Source organism: Pinus tabuliformis, chromosome 2_2 (genome assembly GCF_031772625.1).
Source record: "Pinus tabuliformis cultivar Carrire ecotype Pingquan chromosome 2_2, CPIR1, whole genome shotgun sequence".
Lineage (NCBI taxonomy): Eukaryota > Viridiplantae > Streptophyta > Pinopsida > Pinales > Pinaceae > Pinus > Pinus tabuliformis.
The window spans coordinates 433571887-433599450 of NC_142300.1; the positions used below are offsets into that span (position 1 = coordinate 433571887).

The window sequence follows — 27564 nt, forward strand, 5'->3', positions numbered from 1 at the left end:
TATCAAATCTATTCAGTCCGCATGGGGTAGCTCAAGTGGCAGTGGCCGTGGAAATGAAGTCTCACCGAACGGGAAGTCTTGGGTTCAAATCTTGGGCTACCCTTCCCCATTAGCGGGGAAAGTCCTACCAAGCTTACAAAAAAAAAACTATCAAATCTATTCAAATTGTTAAATAAAATTAATAATAAATAAATATTTGTAAATTATATATAGATAAATAACCTTTTTTATAAGAATTTATAATTAAAATACATTTTTAAATGCTTTATAAATAGATTCAACACCCTAAAAAACTTCCAAAACACTAGAATTGTATAAATTAAACAAGTTAAACTCAAGTTTTTTAAAATCCGAGTTTAGTTTAAATTACCCATAAAAAATGCCAAAAAAAACCCCTCCAAAACACTAAAATTCTATAAATGAAACCAATTAAATTCAGGTTTTTAAAGATCCCAATTTAGTTAAAATTACCTGAAAAAAATATTAAAAAAACCATTTCAATTAAAAAATGTCAATATTTATTTATATTTTTAAATCCGTAAATAAATACTTTTAAAAGCACCTCTATAAATAACCATTAAATAAAATAGAAAAATACCGCTAACATTAACGCCTGCTGTCCCACCAACCCAAATATGTATATAATTCGGTCAAGGATGAAACTTACGGACCGTCCCGCGGGAGAAAACTAGATACAAAATTGAGACGAGCGTTGGCTCAGGAAGCGTCAGAGGGAAGGTAAGAATCGTTGGACGGATATATAAAGTTTATATGGTTTGAGGTTTTGTGAATAATCGTTTTTCTGGGGAGCGCGGCGAAGGAGTTGAAGGGCAAAATCCCTTTGTTTCCCTCTGGATTTGAACTCATAATTTATTCAATCACCTGGCCATAATCAGTTTGAAATTTATTTTATCTCCTTCTCAGGATCGTTTTTGCTTGGCCAAGGATGGCAAATTTGGACATGGATACAGCGTCCCTCCAATACAGAGAATTGTCAGCAGCCCAAACAGCCAGCAGTGACCTCGATTATGCCTACGAACTACAGTTGCAGGAGGCCCTCGCAGCCTCCATGGGAACAACCCAATACCAGCACCATGAAACCGCTAAGAGCGCCTCCAATTCTGGTGGCAATTTAGGCTGCTCTGAGATGGGTGGCGGCGACGAAGAAGGGGAGATGACACTGTTATTGAGAATGCAGGCCCTCGAGTTCGAGAAATTCCAACAGGAGGTCGCCGACCACAAGCAGGCAGAGGAAGAAATGCGGCGTTTGTCTGAAGACATTTACAGAAAAATCCATGACGCTAAATTTGCCCGCAGCATTCAAGCAATGCCGGAGGATGAGTGGGAAGCCACTGGGGAAAACTATGAGCAACCCTTCGATGCCGAGCGGATTAGTAAGGATGACAGACAGTTTAAATTGTATTACAAAGGTATGATCAGCGCTGAGAATTTGGACGGGATTGGTGATCGCTGGGATGCTCTTGCGGGAGCGGGCATTGCTATCTACGATCCGGATGATAATTTGATTCTGAAGCTGGGGAAGCAGCTTGGGCTCGATATGAGTAGGGCTGTTGCAGAGTATTCGGCTTTGAAGGAGGGTCTGATTGCTGCATTCGATTTGGGTATCCGGAATGTTACTGCTCATGGGGATTGTGTCCAAGTATACAATCAGGCAAGTTTTTGTCTTGGTATTTCCCATGTGTTTGTTGGTGGTCTCTTTTCTTAATTTATGAAACCTTTTAAGCGAAACCCTATAGGGCTAAAAACCCCTTGCTCTATATGATGTGTTTTTATTTGGCTGAAATCGCTCAGGACTGCATCTGGGCTTGAAAATAACACCTAATTTAAGATAATAATGAAATATGACAAGACATCACAACTTAGCCACATTAACATCATGTTTTTTTAGGAGTTGAACTTCTGAGTCTTGCGAATAAAACTGCATTAACATTATGTTGTTTGGGGGTTGAACCTCTGTATCATTGCAATAAAAGTGCATTAACATTATGTTCTTTGGGGTTGAACATGAGTCTTTGCAATAAAAGTGCGTTTGATTTATCACTTGACCACGACCCACTCACATGTTGCCCTCTTTTTGTCTCTCACTAAAACATTGAGGAAATCACAAATCGGGTACCTTAATGTGGCAACATGTTCGATCCCCTCTTTGTCTCTCTTTCTTTTGCATTTCCACATTCTACTCACACCGATGTATTCTTTTGGTTTAGTGGGCTTACTTTTGCGGTCATTCAACTTATATAAGATAAATTATATTTTTTTATCTTATTTATTTGGGAAGGTGCTTGGAGTGGACTTCCTTCAACCTAGGTCTTAGGTGCCAACTTTGAGGGATAATTGTTTTGCGAAAATCATTTGGTTTATCACTTGACAATGATCCCCTTCCTCTCTCTGTTTCGCACTCCCACTTTGTACTTACATTACATTAGGTGTTCCGTTCAGTCCCATTGACCTATTTCTGTTGGCATTCATTGAACATTAGTAAAATATCTATCTTATCTTATTTCTTTGAGAAGGTGTTTAGAGTAGTCTCCCTTCAGCTTAAGTGCCAATCTGGAGGAATAATTGCCTTAAAAAGTCATGGGAGACACACACTTGCTTTTAACACTTTTAAACTTTGTGGGAGCTCAATAGTCCCGTTAACCCCATTGGTGAACCTACACCCTGTTAGTTTCATTCTTATCTTTTAAAAACCCGTGTTTTTATCATTGCTATTTTTAATTTTTTAAATCCCCATTTGGAACTCTGAGAGTCTAATTATTTGGGATTTATATTTTGTTTGTTGTTTTGTTATTTGTTGTTAAATCCTTAGGGAAATCTTGCAGGGAAACCCTAGGGATGTTTTACATTTATGGATGACATTCCAAATAAACTTATCAACATAAACTAGTGCAACTCACTCAGTGGGATTTGAACTGGACATTTGTTGGCACAAAACTGGCTAGATGCCCAGCAATATTAGTGACAACCAGTTGAGTTAAAGCCTTGGGAATATTATTTGCCCTATTAGTGACAACCAGTTGAGTTAAAGCCTTGGGACTATTATTTGCCCTTTTACTAGTCTAAATTTTTGAATTTTGTTTTTTTCCTTTTCAGAAGATGCATTTGGTTCTTCTGTGTTGCCATTGTCACTTGATTTATTTTAAGTATGCTAACCATATACGAATTCAGATGTGATACAATATAGAAATTTTTCTTGTTGGGAAATCCAATTTGATTTATTTCTTTTGGAAAGTATGCATGCCATTGATATGAAAAGACATGCCAATAATAGTTACAATTTCTTGGAGTGCGTTCCTCAACGTGGGCCCGACATGGGAGATCTCATAATCCACCTTATTTACCAAATCTTTCTAGGTTTCAATTTCATAATGTCAAGTGTAATTTAGCTTTAATATTATTAAATTTAAATTTTGCATGTAAAGGTTATTGTATGCGGTTTTTGTATGGATCAAATTGAATGAGGTATGATTCAGCTGAATCGGATTCTTAACTGAATCCCCGTACGGAAGGGGGATCAAATTTAATGAGGGAGAATTTAGCTGAATCAAATTCATAACTGAATTCACTTATGGAAGGGCCTAATTCGGCTGAATTTTGATACCATGCTTTTAAGTCAATTTGGCTGAATCTTTCGACCTCCCTAGCGCTGGACACAACATACCTGCTTCAAAAATGTTAGCCTTGAAAAAGGAAAGAATGGTTTAGGGTCAGGATATGTACATAAGTAATAAATATTCATTTTCGGTTGGTGAATGTTTGTTAGCTGTTAGGAAGTCTAATTTATTAAAATTTGAAAAAGAATGAATAATAGGAAACGGTGAAGGATATGATTTGCTGGGTGCTACATCAGACGCACTTTGTACTTAGGGATAGAGTTTGAACCCCGCCCATATCTGTAATCAAGTGTTCCCAAGAATAGGAAATGAGAAATTAAAAGCAGCAGCAAAGGGATTTCTGAAAATGGAAACTGTTGTACTTATTATGGTTGGGAAAGCTAGGGTAGAGTCTAGAGTCTACACATGCATAGATTAGTAATGCTATTGTCATTTTTGTTATTTGGTAAGAAAATTGAGGTTTATATTCTGAAAAAAGATTATTTGCTGGAAGGGGGATAATAACACAGCACTTCCTCTTCAGACCCAGGTGGAGAGCAAGCATCTCTGATTTCCTCTTCATGTCAGTGGACAAAAATATATTTTCCAAGTAACATGATCTTAGAACAAGCTTGTTGGCAACTCGTCCAAGAACATGCAAAAGCCTATATTACTAAACTCTCTTTTCAAAATCAAAGTCATGTTGCACTTCACTCTCCATGGATAAAGGACAGATGAGTTGGAGAACATACTATATGGCAGAACCACCTTGTTGATTTCTTACCAGGGGTCATGAAAGATTACTGCCATCCAACAAAAGAGGCATCTAGAAAACATTGTGGAAGCATTGTGATATGTCAGACCATAATTGGCTAGAAAACTTGAGGCAAGCATTGAGATTTGTGAGACTATAATTATGTTTCATGTTCTTTATTTCCATACTGCACCCTAAAGCCAATGGGGAGTCTAGCTTTGGTGAGTTTGTTTGCTAGCTGGCCCTTGATCATGTATCAATGTGGTGTTCAATGGTGGTAAGATTGAGTCCAGGCATCTATGAGTATGGCCATGCAAAAACATCCTAGAATTCCTGAAAGAGGGCTTTGTAGGCAGCACGCTCGTCAAGGGAATAGATTGTGCCAATAAAGGTGTTTTCAGTGAAACCAAACATATCAAAGATATCCACTTTAATGGTAGGTGAAATGTTGGCCGTATTCCCTTTCTTAAATGCATTAGGTTCATGCATGAGATTCTTAAACCAATCGACTTTTCCATGGGGCATAAAGTCTTTTGCTTCTATGGAGTCACCATTTTGTTTTCGTAGATTTGTCACAAGGGTGAGAAAATCTCACTAGTTGAATGTTTATGTGTTAAGCTTTGATAATAATGGATTTCAAATCTAGAAACAAAAACCTTAAGCTAATTTTACCATTCCCAAATATATGTCTTTCATGAATTAAATAACTCAAAGCATGAATGAACATGAATTCAAAAAGAATGTAAATAAGTTCATTACCAAATGAATGAGACCAACATAGCACCTATGAAGTGAGATTGATGAAGACAGTGGGCTCTAAAATCCATTCTTGGGATGGGTCCTTGGCTTCCTAATTGTGTTGATGCCTCTTTTGTTGATGGATATGTAAGGTACCTAGACATGATACTCTCTCAAGAGGAAGAGGCCCTCAAGAATCCAGTGGAATTTCATGAAGAGGCCCTCAGGAATTCGGGTGGAATTTTAGTAGCATAATCTTATTCGTTATCTGGGATCATGGATGGAGTGATATCAATGCTTTATTTATAGGGAAAATAGTGGTTAAACCCTATTGACACGCTCTTCGAATAATGGTTAAAGTTGAAATAATTAAGGCTAACAATAGCAATTAAAATGGTCCACATATAACTAATTTCCTTTTTGGCAAATTTGGTTTAGAAACATTGAAAATTGGCTTTTTGGGGGAGCAATGTAGCTTTTGGGGGTATTATTCGTGTTGTTCTAGTGCACTTATTTGGGTCAGTATTTGAGTTGGCGGTTTTGTTAAATTTAGTGTTTGGCTTTGCAGTTTCTGGGGAGTTAGAGGTCATATGGTGGTGGAAAGGGGCTAAATTGGAGATGAATCATGCCAATATTGATATATTTTAGTAAAACCATTGGAATTGTTGCAAGTGAGCAGTTTTTAGGTGATAACAATTGTGGCACTCCAATTGAAATTTCCACCATTTACTAGTTGGTTTTCCTAGCTGTATGCTCAAAGTGGTTTCTAGCAACACAACTTATAATTCATATACAAAATAAAATTCCAAATGTTATCGCATAAACAAAATTCCTAACAGATTTCCAAATTTGAAACGTAATTACATTGCATGCCTAGAACCTATCAATTGAATTCTCATGATTATATTCATTCCATTATAAACGGATTTCTTCAAGGAACCAATTTATTGGACTATCAAACAAAAATAATTCACATAATGAATAGAGATAAACACATCTTTTCATAAAAGATAAAAATTAAATTGGCTGCAAAAAGGGCAGTTCATCTCCAAGCCATAAGTATTCATTGTAGATGCGACCTCCAAGCCATGACATTCACTGTAGATTCCTCCTCGAAGCTGGGCTAAGAGACCACATGAGTGACAGTGCTAGGCCCTATCTTCTCTCAACCCAACTCACAATACTCTTGACTTGGTCAATTTCCATATTACAGGGTATCCAGGCATCTGAACCAAACCCTAACAAGCTATGGGCATCTTTTGCTAAGCCAATCACAACACAAGCACAAGATATCCTCTCTCTCTACTACATAGATCTATAGGAATTCTCAACAGGTGCTCTATTGTAGGGAAACAATTACCATTTGGAGATTGCCCTTGGGTAACTTCCAACATGATAGTCTGACTCGTAGATTTTCAATAACCAGTAACTGCATGTGTGTAAATGTGTCCTAGATTGCCTAACCTCAATGCTTTCTTCACAACCATGCATTTCTCCTAAATAACAGTCAATTCCCATCCTCTATTAGCCACCGAATCATTTGGATCACTACAGGTTCACTCAAGCTTTCAATCCCATGGTCTTCACTCTTTAGGTAGTTGCAGTAATGGGGGTGGGTTGTTTTTAGACACGAGAGATCTTCTTTTTGGTTAGCATGAATGATAATAGGAGAAGAGACTTCTCATATCAAAATTCACATTATATATATATATATATATATATATTTTTTTTTTTCTATATGCGCATTCTCAAAAGAGCATTATGGATTTTGTTTAGAACACTTAAGTCAAAGGTTGGTTAACTTATTAAAAATGCATGGCAAAAGGGGTGGCGAGTTCTTCAAAGGGCATGTGGTGAGGAATCTTTTAAGTTTTACTCATGGACACCTTTCCTCTTTCCATCTCGTGGGATCTGTAGAATTTCATTCAAATTCTGCCACTGCTCTAATGAACAATCTGAAAACCAGTTTCTTTTCAAGAAGACACAGAATGTCTGTGCTTATTTGCAGCGGAATAGGAACAGAAATAAACACAGTCACACAATATCAAAACATGATATTTTTCTAGGGAACCCAATTGGGAAAGCCCTCTGCTTGTTTGAGAATTTTATTAGTAGAATTTGAGCAATAGATCTCTTACAATATAACTGTTTCAATCAGAAAACAATCTTTTTCTCCCTCTGCTTGCCCTAAGCTTGAAACACCTTGCAAGAACCCTGATCTGCTTCCTGATTTCCTTGCGCACTTCTGAAGCCCCTATTTCCTAGCACATTCCTCCTAAATCCTTGCGCATAGGGAGCTCCTATTATTTAGGAATTATTTCCTAAATCCTAGGGCAAATGCCAAGGAAAATCCCTTCTACCGATCTGCTCTCAAGCTTCTCCTTGGCATGGTCTTCCTCTCACAAGCTCCTTCACACAAACTCGTGCTCAATAATAATGTACAAAGATGTGCCTTGTCATGCTAAAGAAGAACAATTCGTGGTCTTTCTCAATTAAGGCACAAGTCAAGAAGACCTTCACTCACTACTTTTCAACACTCCCTCTTAGTGAGGAAGGGATTCTGCACAATTCCCAACTTATCTCTGAAATGAACAAACTGCTTCTTGCTAATGCCTTGGTCAAGATATTTGCTGTCTGCTCCTTTGTCGAGACTTAGAATGTATGGTAGCTTCAATCTCCCTTTTTGCACACAATCTTTGAGATGATGATACTTGACTTCGATATGCTTTCAGCGATCATGAAACACTGGGTTCTCAAAGAACTTGATGCAACTTTGATTATCATAGTGTATCATAGTAGGCTCCATCCTTTCTCCACAAGTAATTTCCTCATCCAAATAACCTCGCATGTTGCCAAACTAGCAACCATGTACTCGTCCTCTATTGAACTGAGTACAACTGATCTCTACTTCCTGCTGTACCAGGAAACAACTGCTGACCCAATGCTGAAGACACCACCTGAAGTACTCTTCTTGTCTATGGAGCTCCCTGCCCAATCTGTATCTGTGAAGCCTTCAAGCCTCACATCATCAACTTGCCTCTACCATAATCCATAATCTGCTGTGCCTCTAAGATACCTCAACAAATGCTTTGCAACAACTTAGTCAACTCTGGTGGGTTCTATCATGAATTGACTCAACTGGTTGTTTGCAAAACAACTATTAGGTTGTGTGTTGACGAAGTACATCAACGACTTGATGGACTGCTTGTATACTGTAACATCCACTCGCTCTGCTCTACTAGCACCCACCTTACTCCAGTTTGTGACTATAGGCGAGGCCATGGGACTGCAATCTTGCATATGAAATCTCCAAAGAATCTCTGAAGTGTACTTCCCCTGCCCCATGAAGATCTCACCATCACCTGGCCAAACCTCCAAGCCAAGGAAATAGTGCATAAGCCCCATATCCTTCATCTCAAACTCCCTTGCAAGGTCTTCCTTGCAATCTTGGATCAAGTTGTCTGCTCCAGTCAATATAAGGTCATCAACATAGAGCACTAGAATGAGTGAAAGTCCTCCAACCATGATGTAGTACATGTTGGCATCTGCCTCACTCATAGTGAAGCCCAATCCTCAAAGATATCTGCCAATACAAGTGTACCGTGCTCTTAGAGCGTGCTTGAGCCCATAAAGAGCTCTCTATAGCCTGCACACATGTGTGTCTTTGTTGAATTGCTCAAACCCCACTGGCTGCTCTATATAAATCTCCTTCTCAACCACTTTGTTGAAGAATGTTGTTTTCACATCCATCTAGTGGATCTTCCACACCATTTGTGTTGCAAGTGCCAAAATAGTCTTGATGGATGAATCTGGTGCTTTAGTTTGTAAGAAGTCCTTGGCCACAAACTTGGCCTTGTAATTCTCCACACTCCCATTTGTTCCATGCTTCACCTTGTACACCCATCTCGATCCTACTATTGATTTGCCCTCAGGTCGTGGCTCAATCTCCCAGACATCGTTCTTCATGATGGAGTATTCCTCCACCATTGCATCTTGCCAAACCTGATGAGAAGCTGCCTCCTTATAAGAAGGAGGCTCAGTGTCCACCAACTTTGTCATCAGTGCCATATAACCTGTGTACCTTTGTGGCTACTTGCTCTGCATGAACATGGTGCTAGGAGCTTCAACATGCTCTCGGGCCTCTGGAATCAACCTGTCATCCCACTTGGCTCTCTTCCTCCTTGTGTTAGGATTCTCCATTTGAGTAGTTGCCTGAGCTTGTTTTGATCTCTTCTCCTCCTCATCCTCTTCAACATCTTGCTATGCGGCCCTCTTGCCACTTGTTTGAGACTCTGTCTATGATCCTGCCTGAGGCTCCTCCTTAGGAGCGAGTAGCTCCTCCATCTGAGGTATTGCTATTTTCTGTCACTTTAGGGACTCCCTCAGTGTGTTGTCCTCCTCGAACCTCACATCCCGCTTGAGAATTGTCTTCTTGAGTCCTGGTAGATACACCCTGTATGCTTGAGTTGTCTCATTGTATCCCACGAAAATACCCTTTTCTACTGTGGGCTCCAAATTCTTTCTGCTATCTTTGGACACATGGCAATAAACTTTTGTGCTAAAGATATGAAAGTGTGAAACATCAGGTTTCTTGCTTGTGAAAGCCTCCTTTAGTGTAACTTGTCCAAGAACCTTGTGTGGACTCCTGTTCTGCAGAAATATTGCAGTGTTGCATGCCTTTGCCTACAAGAACATATGCAACTCCTGATCATGCAACATAGCCTTGGTCGCTCCAACAATACTGTGGTTCTTCCTCTCGGCCACCCCATTCTGCCGAGGGTTATGGGGTGCAATTAGCTCCCTCCTAATGCCCTCTTTCGCACACAGCTCCTTGAAGGCATTGGAGACATTCTCTCCCATTGTCACTTCTCACTGACTTGATCTTCTTCCTTGTTTGGTTTTCTACCAAGGCCTTAAACTCCATGAACTTGGTTAAGACCTCATCTTTCTTCTTCATAAAGAATATCCAAGTTTTATGAGAATAATCATCAATGAAAGTAACATAATACCTGTCTCATAAGAGAAGGAGAAGAGAAGGGTCCACATACATCTGAATGCACTGGTTCCAAAATACCATTGGTCATGCTGTCTCGTCCTTGAAAAGAAATCTTGGCATACTTGCCAAGCGTGCATCCCTTGCACTCTCCATTCTTGTCAACGTTGCAAGTTGGTAATCCTGTGGATATTTGCTGAAGAATCTTCAATGCCCTATGATGCAAGTGTCCCATGCGCTTGTGTTGAAGTTCTCAAATATCTCTACTTTTCTCACCACTTCCCTTGTTGCTCAAGGTTGCGCAAGTCTCTACATGCAACTTGTACAGGTTCCTCATCCTCACACCTATCTGTGTCACTGATCCATAAGAAAGGTGCTTGAGGTACGCCTTACCTATGTTGAAGATGACATCATATCCCTTTTTCTCAAAGGTTGCTACTGAAACTAGGTTCTTCTTCAGCCTTGGAATATAGTGAACATCTTTGAGATGGAGAGAGCTCCCATACTCCCTCTCAAAGCTGATAGTACCAACTCCCTTGGTTGCATACTTGCCATTATCTCCTAGCTCAATATGAACCTCCAAGTCCTTCTCCTCCAACTGGCTGAAATACTCACTGTTCCTGGTCATATGGAAGGATGCACCGAAATCAATATACCATGTGTTGCTGTGTAATAACCAGACACACAGTAACTAAAATCTGAAATACAGAAAGCCTGAAGAATTAATTTGTACTTACCTTAACTGCTGCTGATTCTGCTACTGAACTGGTGATTCTGCTGCTGGTGATGCCGTGGCTATTTTGATCCAATCTCCGGGAGACCAATACCACCCAACCAGACTGAGCAAACCTAGCTGCTCAATCCAGAAAGCTGCTCAACAGAAGCTCTCTGTCCCTCCGTGCCCAGAACCTCAGACGGCTTAAAGCTCTTCCAATGGATAATTATCTTCTCCTGGTTTTCTCCTGGTGAATTTTTGCTTCTGGTTCTCTCTGCTCCTCTCTGGTTTTTCCCCCCACTCTCGATCCAGGCTGCCGGTTTTATCTACGGGCCTGGCGGTGGCCGCCCTCCTACCTGCAGCCACCGCCTTCCCTCGACTCGACACGCCCTCCATGCAATTTAAGCCCTCAGATATTTTCCTGGCAAAGTGCGCTCTGTTATCAATTTTCAGTTGGTTGGACGCGCCCCCTTTTAAAGGGTCCTGCAATGATTTTTAGGTATGCTATAGCATATAGTTTTGTTTTACGCTTTTAGATTATGTATGTTTATAAGTTCAGCTATATATTTTATAACATTTAAATTTATATATATTATAAAGTTCCATTATATATTTTATAAAATTTATATTATAAAGTTCAATTATATATTTTATAAATTTAATATATATATATTATAAAGTTTAATTATATATTTTATAAAATTTAACTTATATATGTTTATAAAGTTTAATTGTATTTATAAAACTTAACATATTTATTGTTTAAATTTCATCACATTTGTTTTATTATAAAGTTTAAAACTTTATATAATGGATCAATTTAGATGGGTCGTTACATACACCCCCCCTTCTGAAAACTTCGTCCCGAAGTTTAGAGTTTTAGGTTCAAGGTTTTAATGGACATGACCTTTTTCTATCCAGGTCCCCAAGCTATTCAAAATCATCCTATCCTCCCTAATCTCTTCTGCTCCCATCCTATCCGTCCTCTACTGGAGTATGCCATGGCGTCAATTTTACTGACCTAACCATTCATAAACACTAAGGTGACAGCGTCGGCTATACTGACCTGATTCCCAGTAGGCATCCGGCAGTCATCATCACACGTCTAGGGGAACGTGACTCGCACAGTCCTCCTATGACTCTAGGGTTCGGAGGATAAACGGTTCGGAATATCATATATTAAGGGAAAAGAAAATGTAGTAGCCGATGCCTTAAGCAGGAGACCCCGGATATTTTCTCTCATACCCATTAAAGTGGACTTAAGACAACGAGTACTGGATCGTCTTATAAAAGACAGCTGGTATTTAAAGGTGAGGGCAAGTCTTGAGGGAATTAAGGCAAAAGAATCTAAATTTGAGGGTTATGAATTAGAAAACGATGGGATCTTACGATTCCATGGAAGGATGTACATTCCTGATGATAAAGATCTTCGAGATACCATCCTTGGGGAAGCCCACAAAGCAGTATATTGTGCTCATCCTGGAGTAGGGAAAATGTATGCGGATACCAAGAAACTCTTCTTTTGGGCAGGCATGAAGCGTGATATCACTCAATTTGTTGCAAAATGTTTGGAATGTCAGCAAGTAAAGGCAGATCATTGTCACCCAGCGGGCCTCTTACAACCCCACGACATTCCTATGTCTAAATGGGAGACCATTTCTATGGATTTTATCACTGGACTACCTCTTACTTTTCAAAGACACAATGCCATTCTGGTAGTGGTGGATAAATTAACAAAAAGCGCCCATTTCATTCTGGTAAGAGATACTTATGATGTTGCTGACGTAGCTCGAGTATTCATAAATGAAATTATCAGATTTCATGGAGTACCTAAGAAGATTATATCCGATAGAGATTCGCGATTCACTTCCAGATTCTGGACTTGCATGCAGACAGCCTTAGGTACTCAGCTAAATTTAAGCACTGCTTACCATCCTGAGACTGATGGGCAAATTGAAAGAGTAAATCAAGTACTTGAAGACATGTTGCGAATGTATGTAATGGATCAGCAATCACACTGGGAAAAGTATTTACCCTTAGTCGAATTCGCATACAACAACAGTTACCACAGTTCGATTGGGATGCCTCCATTTGAAGCTTTATATGGCAGACCTTGCCGAACACCGTTAAGTTGGGACAGGTTAGAAGACCGAGTGATAATAGGACCAGAATTAATCCATGAAATGGAAGCGCAGGTCAGACAGATTAGACAACGATTAAAGGAAGCACAGGATAGACAAAAGAGTTATGCTGATGCTCACCGAACTGATAGGAAGTATGAAGTAGGGGATCAGGTCTTCGTCTGCATCAAACCAAATAAAAGTACTATTCGATTCGGAAAAGGGACAAAGTTGTCACCCCGATTTATAGGACCGTTTAAAGTCGTGGAAAGAGTTGGACCTGTTGCCTATCGTCTTGCCCTGCCACCTCACCTGCATAGAATTCATAATGTATTTCATGTTTCTGTATTAAGACATTATATAGCTGATCTATCTCATAACCTCCAGTGGAAAGAATTGCAGGTATCGGACGAGGGAGTCATAACGGTCGAACCGTTACGTATACTGGAACGTAGAGTTCGACAGCTGAGGAACCGTCTGGTGGACCAAGTTAAGGTCCAATGGGACAAGTATAGTCCTGGATCAGCAACTTGGGAAAATACAGAGGACATATGTTAGAGATACCCTAATTTATGTCCATTTTGAAGAACCTTACACTATGTTTAGTATATATTTACTTCACTACAATCGGAGACTCAGAAACATTTTGAATGATTATGGATAAACATGAAACTTTATGGCATAATATATGTTTAAATTCCTGCTGGTACATGGATACCAAAACAATATATGTGGTTCATTTTACTAAGTTATAGTTGTTAAAGTAAAGACATTTTTTTTTTTTTTTGTCAAATATGATCAATGAGATAGAAATCAGGAAAGTGAATACATTCTAGGTGAACGTCAAAAGACATGCATGGAATATGGCAAAATATGTTATGCTGTAGTGTCATATGTGAATAATACATGAGTTATTTTGAATATGCTGATGCACATTTTACAAATGCATGGGTAAGTGTATGATTGCAGGTAAATGATCCAATTTCCGAGATGACCACGTGATGACAGAACCTCAGAACAATTAAAGCTCAAAGTGATTCTATGATAGGGTAGTAGCCCTAATTTTACTGGGAGGGGTGGAGGTGTTACCCACCGTTTATCCTCCGAACCTTGGAGTCATGGGAGGACTGTGCGAGTCACGCTCCCCTAGACGTGTGATGATGACTGCCGGATGCCTACTGGGAATCAGGTCGGTATAGCCGACGCTGTCACCTTAGTGTTTATGAATGGTTAGGTCAGTAAAATTGACGCCATGGCATACTCCAGTAGAGGACGGATAGGATGGGAGCAGAAGAGATTAGGGAGGATAGGATGATTTTGAATAGCTTGGGGACCTGGATAGAAAAAGGTCATGTCCATTAAAACCTTGAACCTAAAACTCTAAACTTCGGGACGAAGTTTTCAGAAGGGGGGGTGTATGTAACGACCCATCTAAATTGATCCATTATATAAAGTTTTAAACTTTATAATAAAACAAATGTGATGAAATTTAAACAATAAATATGTTAAGTTTTATAAATACAATTAAACTTTATAAACATATATAAGTTAAACTTTATAAAATATATAATTAAACTTTATAATATATATATATTAAATTTATAAAATATATAATTGAACTTTATAATATAAATTTTATAAAATATATAATGGAACTTTATAATATATATAAATTTAAATGTTATAAAATATATAGCTGAACTTATAAACATACATAATCTAAAAGCGTAAAACAAAACTATATGCTATAGCATACCTAAAAATCATTGCAGGACCCTTTAAAAGGGGGCACGTCCAACCAACTGAAAATTGATAACAGAGCGCACTTTGCCAGGAAAATATTTGAGGGCTTAAATTGCATGGAGGGCGTGTCGAGTCGAGGGAAGGCGGTGGCTGCAGGTAGGAGGGCGGCCACCGCCAGGCCCGTAGATAAAACCGGCAGCCTGGATCGAGAGTGGGGGGAAAAACCAGAGAGGAGCAGAGAGAACCAGAAGTAGAAATTCACCAGGAGAAAACCAGGAGAAGATAATTATCCATTGGAAGAGCTTTAAGCCGTATGAGGTTCTGGGCACAGAGGGACAAAGAGCTTCTGTTGAGCAGCTTTCTGGATTGAGCAGCTAGGTTTGCTCAGTCTGGTTGGGTGGTATTGGTCTCCCGGAGATTGGATCAAAATAGCCACGGCATCACCAGCAGCAGAATCACCAGTTCAGTAGCAGAATCAGCAGCAGTTAAGGTAAGTACAAATTAATTCTTCAGGCTTTCTGTATTCCAGATTTTAGTTACTGTGTGTCTGGTTATTACATGCTGCCTATTGAGCTTGCCATGTAGGCTATCAATGAGAAGTCTTTCTCAAACTGAGAAGCAAACCCATCTACCTCAACTGATGCAGCGACATGATCCTTACCAAATTCTTTCTTTTGCTTTGGACGCTTAGTAGCGTAGTGCCCAAACTCATGGTAATGGAAGCATTTGATCTTGCTCAGATACTTCTTCTTGTCGTGCTTTTGACTAGACTCGCCCTTCCCTTTGCCTTTCTTGCCCTTGGCTTTGCCTGCAAGAGAAAAATTCTCTTCGTCATCTGTCTTTACTAATCTCTCTTCTCTAGTCCCTCTCCGAATCTCTTCCTGTATGTAATCAGTCCATAAACTTTCCCAATTGGGAAAGTTCTCTCTCCCATTGACAACATCCTAGAAGCCATACCAAGACTTGTGAAGTCCAGGTAAGGCAAACTCACAAGGTCATGATCAGATATAGTGACACCCACACCACCTAGCTCATCTTGAACTTGAGTGAACCTCATAAGATATATGGCGATGGGCTCTCCTTGTCTCATCTGAATACTCCTTAGCTTCTCCTTAAGAGCTAGCTTCCTGGTATAACTAGTACTCTGATATAATTGGAAATGGCTTGATACATCTCATATGCTGTCTTCTCATGAATGTGAGGAACTATATGATCTTTAACCCCTTCTAGAATAATTCTCCTTGCCTTGATAGCATTCTTATTATGTTGGGCCAATTATCTTCCAACACTATCGTGACCCTCCCTTTCCAAGAGATGAAGTTTGATGCTCCCTCTAAACAATGATCAACTCTTAGTCCTTGGTATGCCATTCTCCCTATCCAAGGAACTGCTTTTCATGATTCAAATCTTTGTTCTCCAACAAAAATTGATCTCCTTAGCATCGATATTTATTCTGTTCACAACTTTGATCCCATGTAGAATTTCCTTGAAATTCTGCAACTGCTCTAGTGTACAATCTAGAAACTAGTTTCTTTTCATTAAGACACATAATTTCTCTACTTATTTGCAGCATGATAGGAACATAAATAAACAGTCACATAATAGCAAAATATGATATTTTTCTAGGGAACCCAACTGGGAAACCCCTTTGCTTGTTTGAGAATTTAATTGATAGAAATTTGAGCAATAGATCTCTTACAATACCATTGTTTCAATCAGAAAACAATCTTGTTCTCCCTCTACTTGTCCTAAACTTGAAACACCTTGCAAGAACCTTGATCTGCTCCCCTATTTCCTTGCGCACTTCCAAAGCCCCTATTTCCTAGCGCATTCCTCCTAAATCCATGCGCATAGGGAGCTCCTATTATTTAGGAATTATTTCCTAAATCCTAGGGCAAATCCCTTCTACCAATTTGCACACAAGCTTCTCCTTGGCACGCTCTACCTCTCACAAGCTCCTTCACACAAACTCGTGCTCAATAATAATGTACAAAGATGTGCCTTCATCCTCATAAGCAATTCAAATTAGCTAAATGTGGCAAGTTTTATTTTTGGAAGTCGAACTTGTGATTGATGAGTTAACTATGTCTAACTAACTCATGTAACTCATGTAGTCTCAGTTTAGAACTTGAGACTCTTCACTTGTCTTTTTCCCAATTATAACTCACACTAGAAAACAATAAACTGAGCCTTCCACTCCTTCGCATAAGGCAAATTGCTTCATGAACTCGTCCTAATTTATAGGGACTTGTGCATGCTAAAGAAGAACAACTCTTGGTCATTTTTGACTAAGGGCACAAATCAAGAAGACCTTCACTCGCTATTTTTCAATAGGATCATAGCCCCCTGTGCTCCTTAGCAACCCTTTTGTTGGTTATTATATTATATTTTATGTTTCTTTTGTCGCCTTATATTTCACATTTACATTTTACATAAGATAGAACACACACATCATAAACCCAACCCACTACTTGAGCTCATGATCATTCATTAGTTGAGCCTTTGCATCAAGCTTCGTACTAGGAATATTTACAAGGAACATTTACACGTATATTATGAGGTCATCGTGGCTCAATGCACTTAGGTTGACGCTTGCCAAAATAATCATGTGATAACCATTTTTCATAATCTGATGTGATATAATCTAGAGTTCTAAAATTGGGTATTACAATTGCTTGAAATGTGTCATCAAGAGTAATTATATTAATTACATCCAAGAAAGCAATTTTGTAATTTTTATTAATGTTTAGATTCCTATATGGATCTCTCGATGAAAATAAATTACTTCATTTAGATCCGAAAAGTCATTTGTGTATGATGACATTTCTTGAGAGAAACATTTCATTCAACCTTGAAAGCAAAACAAGAGAACTAGAATTGGTATGGAAGTACTAGATATTATTGGTCCCAAGGAGTGGCAACTATGTGATGAGGCTCATCAATGGGTAAATTATATGGACCTTAATGCACCTCCAACTTACTAAAATCAACAAATTATATGGACCTTAATGCACCTCCAACTTACTAAAATCAACTTTTCTCATCATTATTTACATGTTTTAATTATGTTTTGCTTAATGAGGAGAGTAAAGATGAGATGTCATGTCTAGTGGTCTAATGTGCATTGATTGCTAGTTTTGGAGCAAATTTTGGTTAATTAAAATGCAAAAACTCGAATGGAGACAAGCAAGAGGGATTCTAGGAGATAGAATCTTCCTCTTTAACTCCTCACTCACTCGAAGATTTCTCAATCAATTCTCATCATCTCGGAGTTGCAAGCAGCCGAGTCATGAAGTTCATTGGCAGCCAAGCCAGTGACAGCTGAAGACTAGTTGATCTTGAGATTGGAGCCAAGCGTCCCTAAATTTAAGGAAGTTGTTGGTAACTTCAGTTGTATAAATCAAGAGGCTTAGGGCCTCATTAGGATTTGGATTTTTTGTTCAAGATAGCTAAGCAGTTTTCGAGTTGAAGCATTGTAACCAAACATTCTTATGTATTTTTGATTTCTTTAATGAAAATGAGCAGCATTCCCTTGATCCAGCACCGAGTTGACTCAGAGCGCTGAAGCTCTTGGGTTAGGGCTTGACCCTAGCAGCAGAGGTTCCTCTTATTGTATATGTATGCTTAGGTTATCTCATAGTTAGTTGTTAAACTAATTTTGGTATTGTCAATTTGCAAGTATTGGTAGATTTGATTAGTTTGCTTCCATTTGTGAATAGCTCTGATAGTAGCATTGTAGTGATAAGAATATATTCCAAAAAGGCTGACAGCAAGTGGTTTTCACCTCATTTCTCCCTTTCAGGGATCATAGTTTGAGGAATACTTCTCATGTAGCCCAAAAACACAGAACTCTAGCTTTTTGTGTAATTTAGGGTTTTCTTGCTAATTAGGTCATTATCTTGCAGTTTTGTAGATAAGTTGCAATGGGTATTTTTGGATCTCTTAAGTTGCACTAATCTCATCTCGCTTTCATATTGGTTCCAAGCATTTCCATGCATGAGCTTTGCAAAGTAAGTGGTGATAACTCTCTTTTCTTTTACTCGAATACACCTTTCTTGTTTTTGATGAGTTCATATATGAATGCCAAGAATGATGTTGTTGATTGCAGGAGTTTCTAAATTGCAGGGAGACCTCATGTCATTAGCCTCAGCCAAGCCATATCCACCCATGATTGCCAAAAGTCACTAAGGTCTCAATTCGAATTCTTGTCTTATGAGGAACACTAGCCATCTCTATTGAGCAAATCCAACCATCTCCAAGCCTGGGCTTGAGTCCTAAGTAAGTGACTATCACTCCCATGTCTTATTCCTTCCTTGTTCACCTTTTCCAAGCTCCACCCAACCTTTTAGACCACTCCCTTAGCTTTCAGTTTGATCCTGTAGTAAAATAGGGGATCCTATAGGTGAACTAGTACTTCCTGTAGACATCTTGTAGGAAAACTTGTAGTGGCCTGTTTTGAGCCCGAATTGAGAAAAATCATCACTAAAAGCCTGGATTAGGTCCCTACTTGCCTTCCAAGTCATCTGAACCATTATACTCCTTTTCCTTCACACCTGTCTCCCCTGCCAAAGAACCAAGCAAGATTAGCATTTACATTTTTCAAGCAAAAAGATAAAAAGAAAAAGTTCTTTTATATTTATTCTTGCACACAGCAGATTAGCACTCTTTAGATCAAATTTCATGCTTAGACTAGTTAAAATATCACATGTGTTAAAATAGGGTTCTTTTGCAAGCAAACGATGTTAGCAAGTAGATAGAGGATTTCATGTTGTTTTGCAAGAATTTCTTTCAGTCTTTCCTTCATGCAATAGACAACATTTCTTTTTCTTCCAAGTAGAATAGATCTCCCTTCTCCAAATTGGTAATCAGACTTCTTCTAGTCAATAGAGGGCTGGTTTGAGAAACCCTAGTGGTCTATCGCCCCAGCTCAGCAGTGATAAAGAGTAGACCAATTGCATTTATTTGTGTATACAACACTGTCACCTCCAAGTTTGTAAGAACCCCGGGTTGATGAAGTAAAGTCGGTAGCCCGAGGAGTTGCAGCAACCTTGCTGCAATACTAGTGCTCATCACTATGCCTAAACCTTAGATTGAAATTTAGATGCAAATAAATCACTTGCAGAAATTTGTAATTTCTCTTTAGGTTATAAATATGATCTATTATACAAAAGGATCCTTTAATACATGCTACTGCAAAATCTAGCAGCGTAGTGCAAAGCATCGCTAGGCACTCTAGGGCAATAATGAGATTAAGTAACCTAAGGAATCCTAGGCCAAATACCCTCCTAGGTGTTAGGTAAATCTTGACTTGGTGAAAGAGTCCAAGTTGCTCAGTTAAACATTGGTCGTTTTGGGCACATGGTTTTGTTTACCTATGGATTTTTGCTAGTGGATTGCATGTAATAATGCCTTTAAAAGGCTTGAATACTTCACTGTAATGTGCTAGGGATGTGAGCAAGGAAGGATCACTTGGTTGGCTTTTGGCTGAGGGACTAATAAAATATTTTGTTAGTTGGTTGTTTCCCTGGATTGGGGTTCTTCCAGGGTAAAAATTATGTTTATGATTTGTTGTTGGTTGTTTTTAATCTTCTCTCAGTAAATTTATATTTCTCGGCAATTTTAACATGGTATTAGAGCCTAGTTGACTTGGACTCTCTAATGAGAATGATTTGATGATGGCTCTGAGATTGAGGTTGTTTATCTTTTAAGAGCACTAGGATATATGGCTTGGATGCTTGGATCTAATGGATATCTAAGGTTGGAGGTTGGATATATTTTTTGGTTGCAACTTTGTGGAAAATATAGGGGTGAATAAAATTGAAGTAATGGTTCATGTTTGTGAACCATGGTGTGTGGATAAGAAGCAAGTGGTTGTGGAGATCATTGTGCAGAGGTTCATACGGAGAACAAGCACAAAAATTGGATCTAGAGGGGAGAGTATTGGGCAAGAGAATGACAGCTTAAATGTGAGGACAACAATTACAAAAATGTGATTATAATTAAGCTGAAATATTTTCAATTGCATGTAAATCTAGTAAGGCATGCATACGTCTGGGAAATTAGCAGTGAAGTCTAGAGTTAGACATTGGTGATAAGGGGCATGCTGGATTATGGGATACCCTAGTTATAAACCTTGAAGGGGGTAGGGCCTATAGGTGAGTAGTGTTGGTTCACTTGGCCGGTTTGGATGAATTTGGTCAAGGGAAACCCCAAGTCAAATTTTAAGGGGGGATTGTTAGGCAAAACTTGACTAGGTGAAAGGTTCAAAGTTGCTCAGTTAAGTAGTGATGATTTTGGGCACATGGTTTTGGCTTCAAATGGTTTTTTGCTTGTGAATTGCATGTAATGAAACCTTTAAAATGCTTGAATACTTCATTGTAATGTGTTAGGGATGTGAGCCTCGGTAAAGGCTCACTTCGCCAACTTGGTCGTGTTTTGGCCAAGGCACTAATAGAATATTTTGTTAGTTGGTTTTTTCCTCGGCTTGGGGTTTTTCTAGGATAAAAATTATGTTTATGATTTGTGATCTTTTGTTGGTCATTTTTAATCTTCTCTTAGTAAATTTATATTTCTCCTTGGTAATTTTGACACTAGGAGCTTGTTAATTAGAGACCTTTGATATGTATTCAATAAAGTAGGGCACTGGGTGAAAATGAGATAGCGAGTTCAAAGAAATTATGGCTAGGTCTAGAGTGTTGAAAATGTAGCGAGTAAAGGTTTTTTGGCTTGTGCCTTAGCGAGTGAAGACCTTGGTTTGTCTTTCTCTTAGTATGAGAGCGAGCTCATGAGTTAGACTGCAATTAGGATGAGTTTATTTCCAGTTTACTGGAATAATCATCAAGATAGCATGCATAGAGTTGGAGCTTCAATTAAGTGGAGTCTTCATCAGTTTGACTACAAAACGAGGTGGCAATTACAAGTTTAGTTAGAGCAAGTTAGTCTTCAGTCTTGATTGAAGGAAGAACGAGTTAAGACTCCAAGTGTTGATTGGAGAGAGAAAGTGTATCACTCTTAGTTAGCTTGCTCTTAGAACTAGACTTCTAAAATTGAACTAGGCCTTCCTTGCAAGCTCGAATTGGGTTTATTAAGAGGAGGAAGAAGGCACATAATTCACACAAGTTTGTGATATCATCTTTGATTGTGGAGAGTGCATAATTGAGAGCTTGTGTCCTAAGAAATAGGAGATCACTAGTGTGCAAGGATTTAGGAGATTGTGTCGTACTAAATAGGAGCTGAACTATGCTAGAGAATAGGCGCTGATTTGCATAAGGAAATAGGGATCTAGTGCATAAGGAAATAGGCCGAAGTGCGCAAAGGAATAGGAGCTTCTAGTTCGCAAAGATCAAGGATTAGGGATCAGGGATTGCAAGGGTAAGTCAAGGATATTCAGGGGAATAGTTGCATGCTAGAGGGTCGAGATCAAGTAGTGATAAAGGTAGGCCGAGATCAATTGTATCAGTTGAGATTAGTGAGAAGAAGCAAAATGCTGTCTTAGAGACATTGCATTGTAATAGATCAAGCTGCTAAAGAGAAATCAATGAAATACCACAACAAAGAAAGCAGGTTTTCCCTTTTGGGTTTCCTGGGTAAACAAGCATGTCAATTTGTGTGATTGTGTTTTTATCTCTTGAATATTTTCCACTGCTTTTAATTTGTTAAGAAACTCTGTATCTTGGTGAAAGTAAATTTGGTTTCAGTATTCAGTTGCCTTGTTTTCAGTTAGTCATCTAAGTAGTCGTAGATTTTCAAGGAAAATTAACATAGAGGGCCGAGGTAAGCCCTGAGGATACTCAAATAGATTCCAAACACACTCTGCCATTAGTTAAGCAATTGCTGCTATAAATTAGGGTTTGAGATAAAAACAATTTACAACATGCAGAATTTATGACAACAACAATAAAAATAACCTAGAAATGATAGACAATAAAATATCAAAGGGCTGTTAAGTAGGTAAACAAGAGAAATGCTAAAGCAAATTTTTCAATGGCTGAAATGCACAAGATAGTTAGGAAACCCTAGACGTTAGCGCTAAAATTGTAGCTGAAAAGTGCATAAAAAATAATGTTTTTCTTCCGAATTTAATAGATGCAAACCCTAACCCTAGGTATATGACATTTAAGGTGTTTTATGCTATTTAATGTAGATTTTGCAAAACCCTAACCCTAGTTTACCATGAAAAAATAAGAAGAGATAAAATTTAAAGAAGATTGACACACAATGACTAGTGCCTTAAATCAATTGGTTATATCGAGTCAAGATGATGAGGTCAAAGATGGAGGACCTTGAAAGAATAGAGAGAGAGACAAAAACTTCTCAATTTAACCTTAATGATTTTCATAGAGAGGAGATCTAAAGTCAAGGAAGGCTATTCTAAGCTTCCTTAATGGATACTTGGTGAGAAATCTTGCATATGGAGATTTTAGAGCTAACAAGGATACAACATATCATGAAGAGTTTATAAAACCTTAATTCTAAAACATTAGCAAAATGGAAGAAAAATACAGACATAAATTAACACCATTCGCGAAAGCATCACTTCATCAATCCATAGAAAGTCTATGCATGCAATTTTAATCTTCCGCAAGACAATTCACTTCCTAGCGATCCATTGCATCCATTATTGTTAAAGGAGTGAAAGTAGCCAATGGAGGATCCTCCAACACCATGTTAGCCAAGTGACGAAGTTGGGATCCATAGCAAGGACGATCATAATCCAAAACAAACATACAACCCCATGATTATCGCTATGGAACAAGACTTCACATTTTTTATGTCCCAAATAAAAAAATTGTTGCAGCGGGTGGAGCTGCTTGAGCATGAAAATACACAACTTTGAGCTGATGTGGTAGACCTCAAACAATTGGTCTCAGAGATGAAACAAAATGAATGGACTCTCCCACATTGCAAATGGAGCTCTCCCACATCAAGAACCTACAAAATGAAACATGCTCATAATAGGCACTTTTTAAACAGGAGGAAGAAACACAACAACAAACACTTAAACTCTTGTGTTGAAGTTTTTCGGAAAAGGGAAACAAGGGAACTCTCCACCTGCTTAGAATGGTTGAGGGGGTTGTACAAGAAAAATTGAATGAGGAGCACCTCCGTCATGCCCAAGAGCTTTATTTGAGAGTACGTGGGCTGCCCCCTCCAATAGCTCCATCGTACCCACTTCAGCTGGGTACATCTTTCCTCCATGACACGTTGGACCTAAATGACATCAATCTCGATCATGCATGGATGGGGCCCAAATCCACACTCTTCATTCGTTTTTGGACCTTTGAGAGCCCTTCGAGCCAAGATAAAACTTACCTCACTCCCACCCTCACAAAGAATATTTCTTGATTCTGACCTCACCAAATCCCAACAAGGGGAACTCAAGTTATCCAGAGATCGGGTTGCAACTGCATGAAAAGAAGGGAAATGGGTAGTTATATGTGGCCTCAAAGCCATCATTCGAGATTCAGCCCCTCGGGGATATTCTTGATCGTGGGCCAAATGAAAATCCCTTTCAAATGGAGGACATGACGAGGGGCACAAGTCTACCATCTCCATTGGCTACTGGAACTGTAATGGTGTGTTTTGGTCTTCCCCAGGTGCACCTCATGACACGATTGGGACTTGTGACCTCCTTTTCCTTACAGAGTCCTATGCGAAGCCCACCCTTGATTCATGGGTACCACTGGGCATTGATCTTGCCAACAGGAGACAAGGTTCGACAATGTCAGAGGCTCAGGGGGTGTGGCGTTTCTTATATGAGATTCCCACCAGGGCAAAGTCAATTTGGTTTCTTCAGATGAGCATGCTAGATTCCTGTGGGTCTAGATCCATCAGAGTAGCCCCCTACTCCGTGACAAGGACATTGCAGATTGCTACTTTTCGCCTGCCACATCGCACTTCGCACTTCATAGGGAGTTTGAGGGAGACACTTTCCTTGACCTTTATGCAAACATCTCCCAGTACTCCTCTCTCGGAGATATCATCCTTCTAGGAGACTTTAACACGTGCACCAAAGACTTGCAAGAGCTCATCCATGACAGAGCAGATGATGTATTTTGCCTCCAAGAGTTGGAGCCAACATTAGTGGGTCTTCATAGGAGGTCGTAGGACAAACATGGAACCCTCACAGGTTATATGAGATACCTCTTATAGCTAGGGGAATCTCATGGGATATTGATCCTGAACGGGCTCCCTTGTTTCCTTGATTTAGGTGATTTTACTTGCTTTCCTCATAGCAATGGAGCCAATTTAGTTGACTATGTCCAAGCCATTCAGGACCTCCTCCTCCAGATCCAAAATTTCTCTATCTCCTGTTGACTTTGGCTGACCATGCTCTCCTCGCCTTCTTCCTCTCTACATCCCCTTCTCCCCCCCACCCCTTTTTCCACTTGTACCATCTTTCTTTTTGATAGAGATTATGTGGACACCTACAATTTTTGCCTCAAGGCATTGCTTCTGCCCATTTCTGACTTTAGAGCCTTAGACACAACCATAACTAAATACGACACACTTTCCACGACCCTCATGGAAGCAACCCTTGACTCCTAGCCCCACTCAACTCCCAAGTCTCGCCCTAAAACTAACCCGGTACTTGTCCTATGAATTGTTGGTTTGATGATGAATGCAAATCTTTCCATAAGCATCTACACCTCACGCTTACGCATGACGCATCTTCCTCCTTTATCCTTTGCAAAGCTTACTGTAGACTACTCCAACACAAAAAACGAACATTCCTCTCTCAACGAAGACAAGAACTTTGTGATGCTCTCTGCTACTCCCCGAAAGCTTTTTGGCGGACCCTCTTTCCTAGACATCACACCATCTCTCCTAGACTTGACCCCCATACCATGTTTTCCTACACCACCTCCCTTTACAACATCCTTGGTCAACCCCCCACTTGTATCCTGTCTCCTCCCACCTTATGCCACATCTTCTCTGAGTTGGCAATCAGGAGAGCAACTAGAGCTTTGAGTACCAACAGAGTAACTGATGAGGATTGGTTTTAGGCTGAATTCCTCAAGCATGGCATTTAGTCGCTTGAGTCATATATTGCAAATATTTTAAACCATTTAGTTTCTTTAGGCTTCCCCCCTCTTAGACAAGACACATCATCCATCCAATCCACAAATCTGGGAGCAGTGCTAATCCGAAAACTATAGGACTATTATGGTGGGCCATGCATTCTCCAAGCTTTATGCCACAATTCTACATTAGTGGCTTTCTAAGGAACTGGAGAATTGACATCTTAGAGCTAGAGGACAAGCAGGCTTCCGCCTAGACTACCAAATGATTTATCACATCTTCACCCTCAGAGCCATCATTGAGGAGACTCGCCATCACTCTTCGTGGGTTTACATTACTTTGTAGATTTTCGGAAAGCTTTTGACATAGTTCCGAGGGAGGCTTTATTCTAGAGATCCCGCGTCATTGGCATAGTAGAGACCCTCCTAACTGTTGTCATGAGATTCTACGAGCTAGTGTTGGGGAGCCTCAAGATGGCCCACAATCTTTTAGACTTCAGTTAGAGTACCATCGGGGTGAAGTAGGGGTTACCCCTCTCTCCAACTCTCTTTGGGATTTATATTGATGATCTCGAGTCCTTCCTATATGAGCACATACAAGGGTGAGTGACCATCTCCCTAGAGTGCCTTCCTCCATTTAGTTTTTCCCTTGACGGAGTAGCATATCTCTTACTGACTCGACACACAAAATCAGGCCATTAGAGAGGATATCTACAGATTATACATTCAATTCACTTGGACACCCCCCTCGGTGAGCCTTGGATCAAAGATGTCCTTCTACTTAGATCACTTTTTGGAGTTGCAGGATGGCCTCATTGTCTGACTTCAGGTGGAGATGGATTACCATATACCACTTTCTGATAGGTTCTTCTAGTTGTGCCACCTAGAGGAGCTAGAGATTGAGATGCATGTCATTTTTCAGTACCCCATAAACGATGAGATCAAAGGACAATATCATTGCCTATATCGATGTGGAAAAAGTCGAAGTCGGGATTAAATTGGCAAGGGTCTAGAAATTGAAAAAGTCGTTAAAGTCAGGAGGTTTTTGAAAAAGAATGCAAAATACAAAAAATACAAAAAATATTCATTTTAAATTTTTGTTTAAAAAGTTGTTAAAGAAACTATCTCACTCACAATTTTTTTGGAAAAACTCTCGATTTTATCCCGACTTTTTCGATAAAATCTCGATTTTTTCAAAATTTTTTTAAAAGTTGTTAAAAAAAACTACGTCACTCACGATTTTTTGGAAAACTCCCAATTTTATCTCGACTTTTTCGATAAAATCCCGATATTTTTGTTTCTCAAAAAGTCACCAAAAAATCGGCCGATAAAATTGGCTAGCTCAAAAAATCAGACTTTGGCTAGCTACATAGAGAGTGGGGAGGTTCCCTCTCTACCTTCTTCTGGTATCTTGACTAGAGATGTCTATCCCTTTTCCTCAGGGATATATTTAGACGTAGATCTCAGATCCCACATACCCCGCCTCACTCGAGGACAATTCAGACGAGCACATCATGCTTTAATGTTGATCCAATTGATCGGAGCCACAAGTGACGCGCTGACTCCCAGGTTACTTCAAATAGTAGAGTAGTGATACCTCGGGTCTCCCATCAGTGCCCCCCCATTGGGGGGTCAACTTGTGCCCTCGAGACTATTGCGGAGGTGCCAAATTGCACATTAGTTCACTCCAATGTTGCACGAAGCGGGAGCGCGGAGCGCGGAAGCGTCATTTTCCAAAAATCTAGGAAGCGAAGCGTCCGCGGAAGCGTCTGCTATATATATATATTTTTTTATATTTTTTTGCATTTATACTCAAAACAAACATCCCAAATACCAAATTAATTGTAGAAGACATGAAAACATGCA

At 39.4% G+C, this 27564-nt stretch overlaps 1 protein-coding gene across 1 annotated transcript in view; it reads left to right on the plus strand.

Annotated features, from left to right (window-relative positions):
• Positions 1–613: 613 nt before the first annotated feature.
• LOC149193116 (E3 ubiquitin-protein ligase RSL1-like) overlaps positions 614–27564 on the plus strand; it is a 55943-nt gene continuing 28992 nt past the window's right edge. The window contains exons 1-2 of the mRNA XM_089404784.1: positions 614–738; positions 925–1672. Coding sequence (XP_089260910.1) covers positions 947–1672 — 726 coding nt within the window. The 5' untranslated portion in view covers positions 614–738; positions 925–946. The remainder of the gene's footprint in view (positions 739–924; positions 1673–27564) is intronic.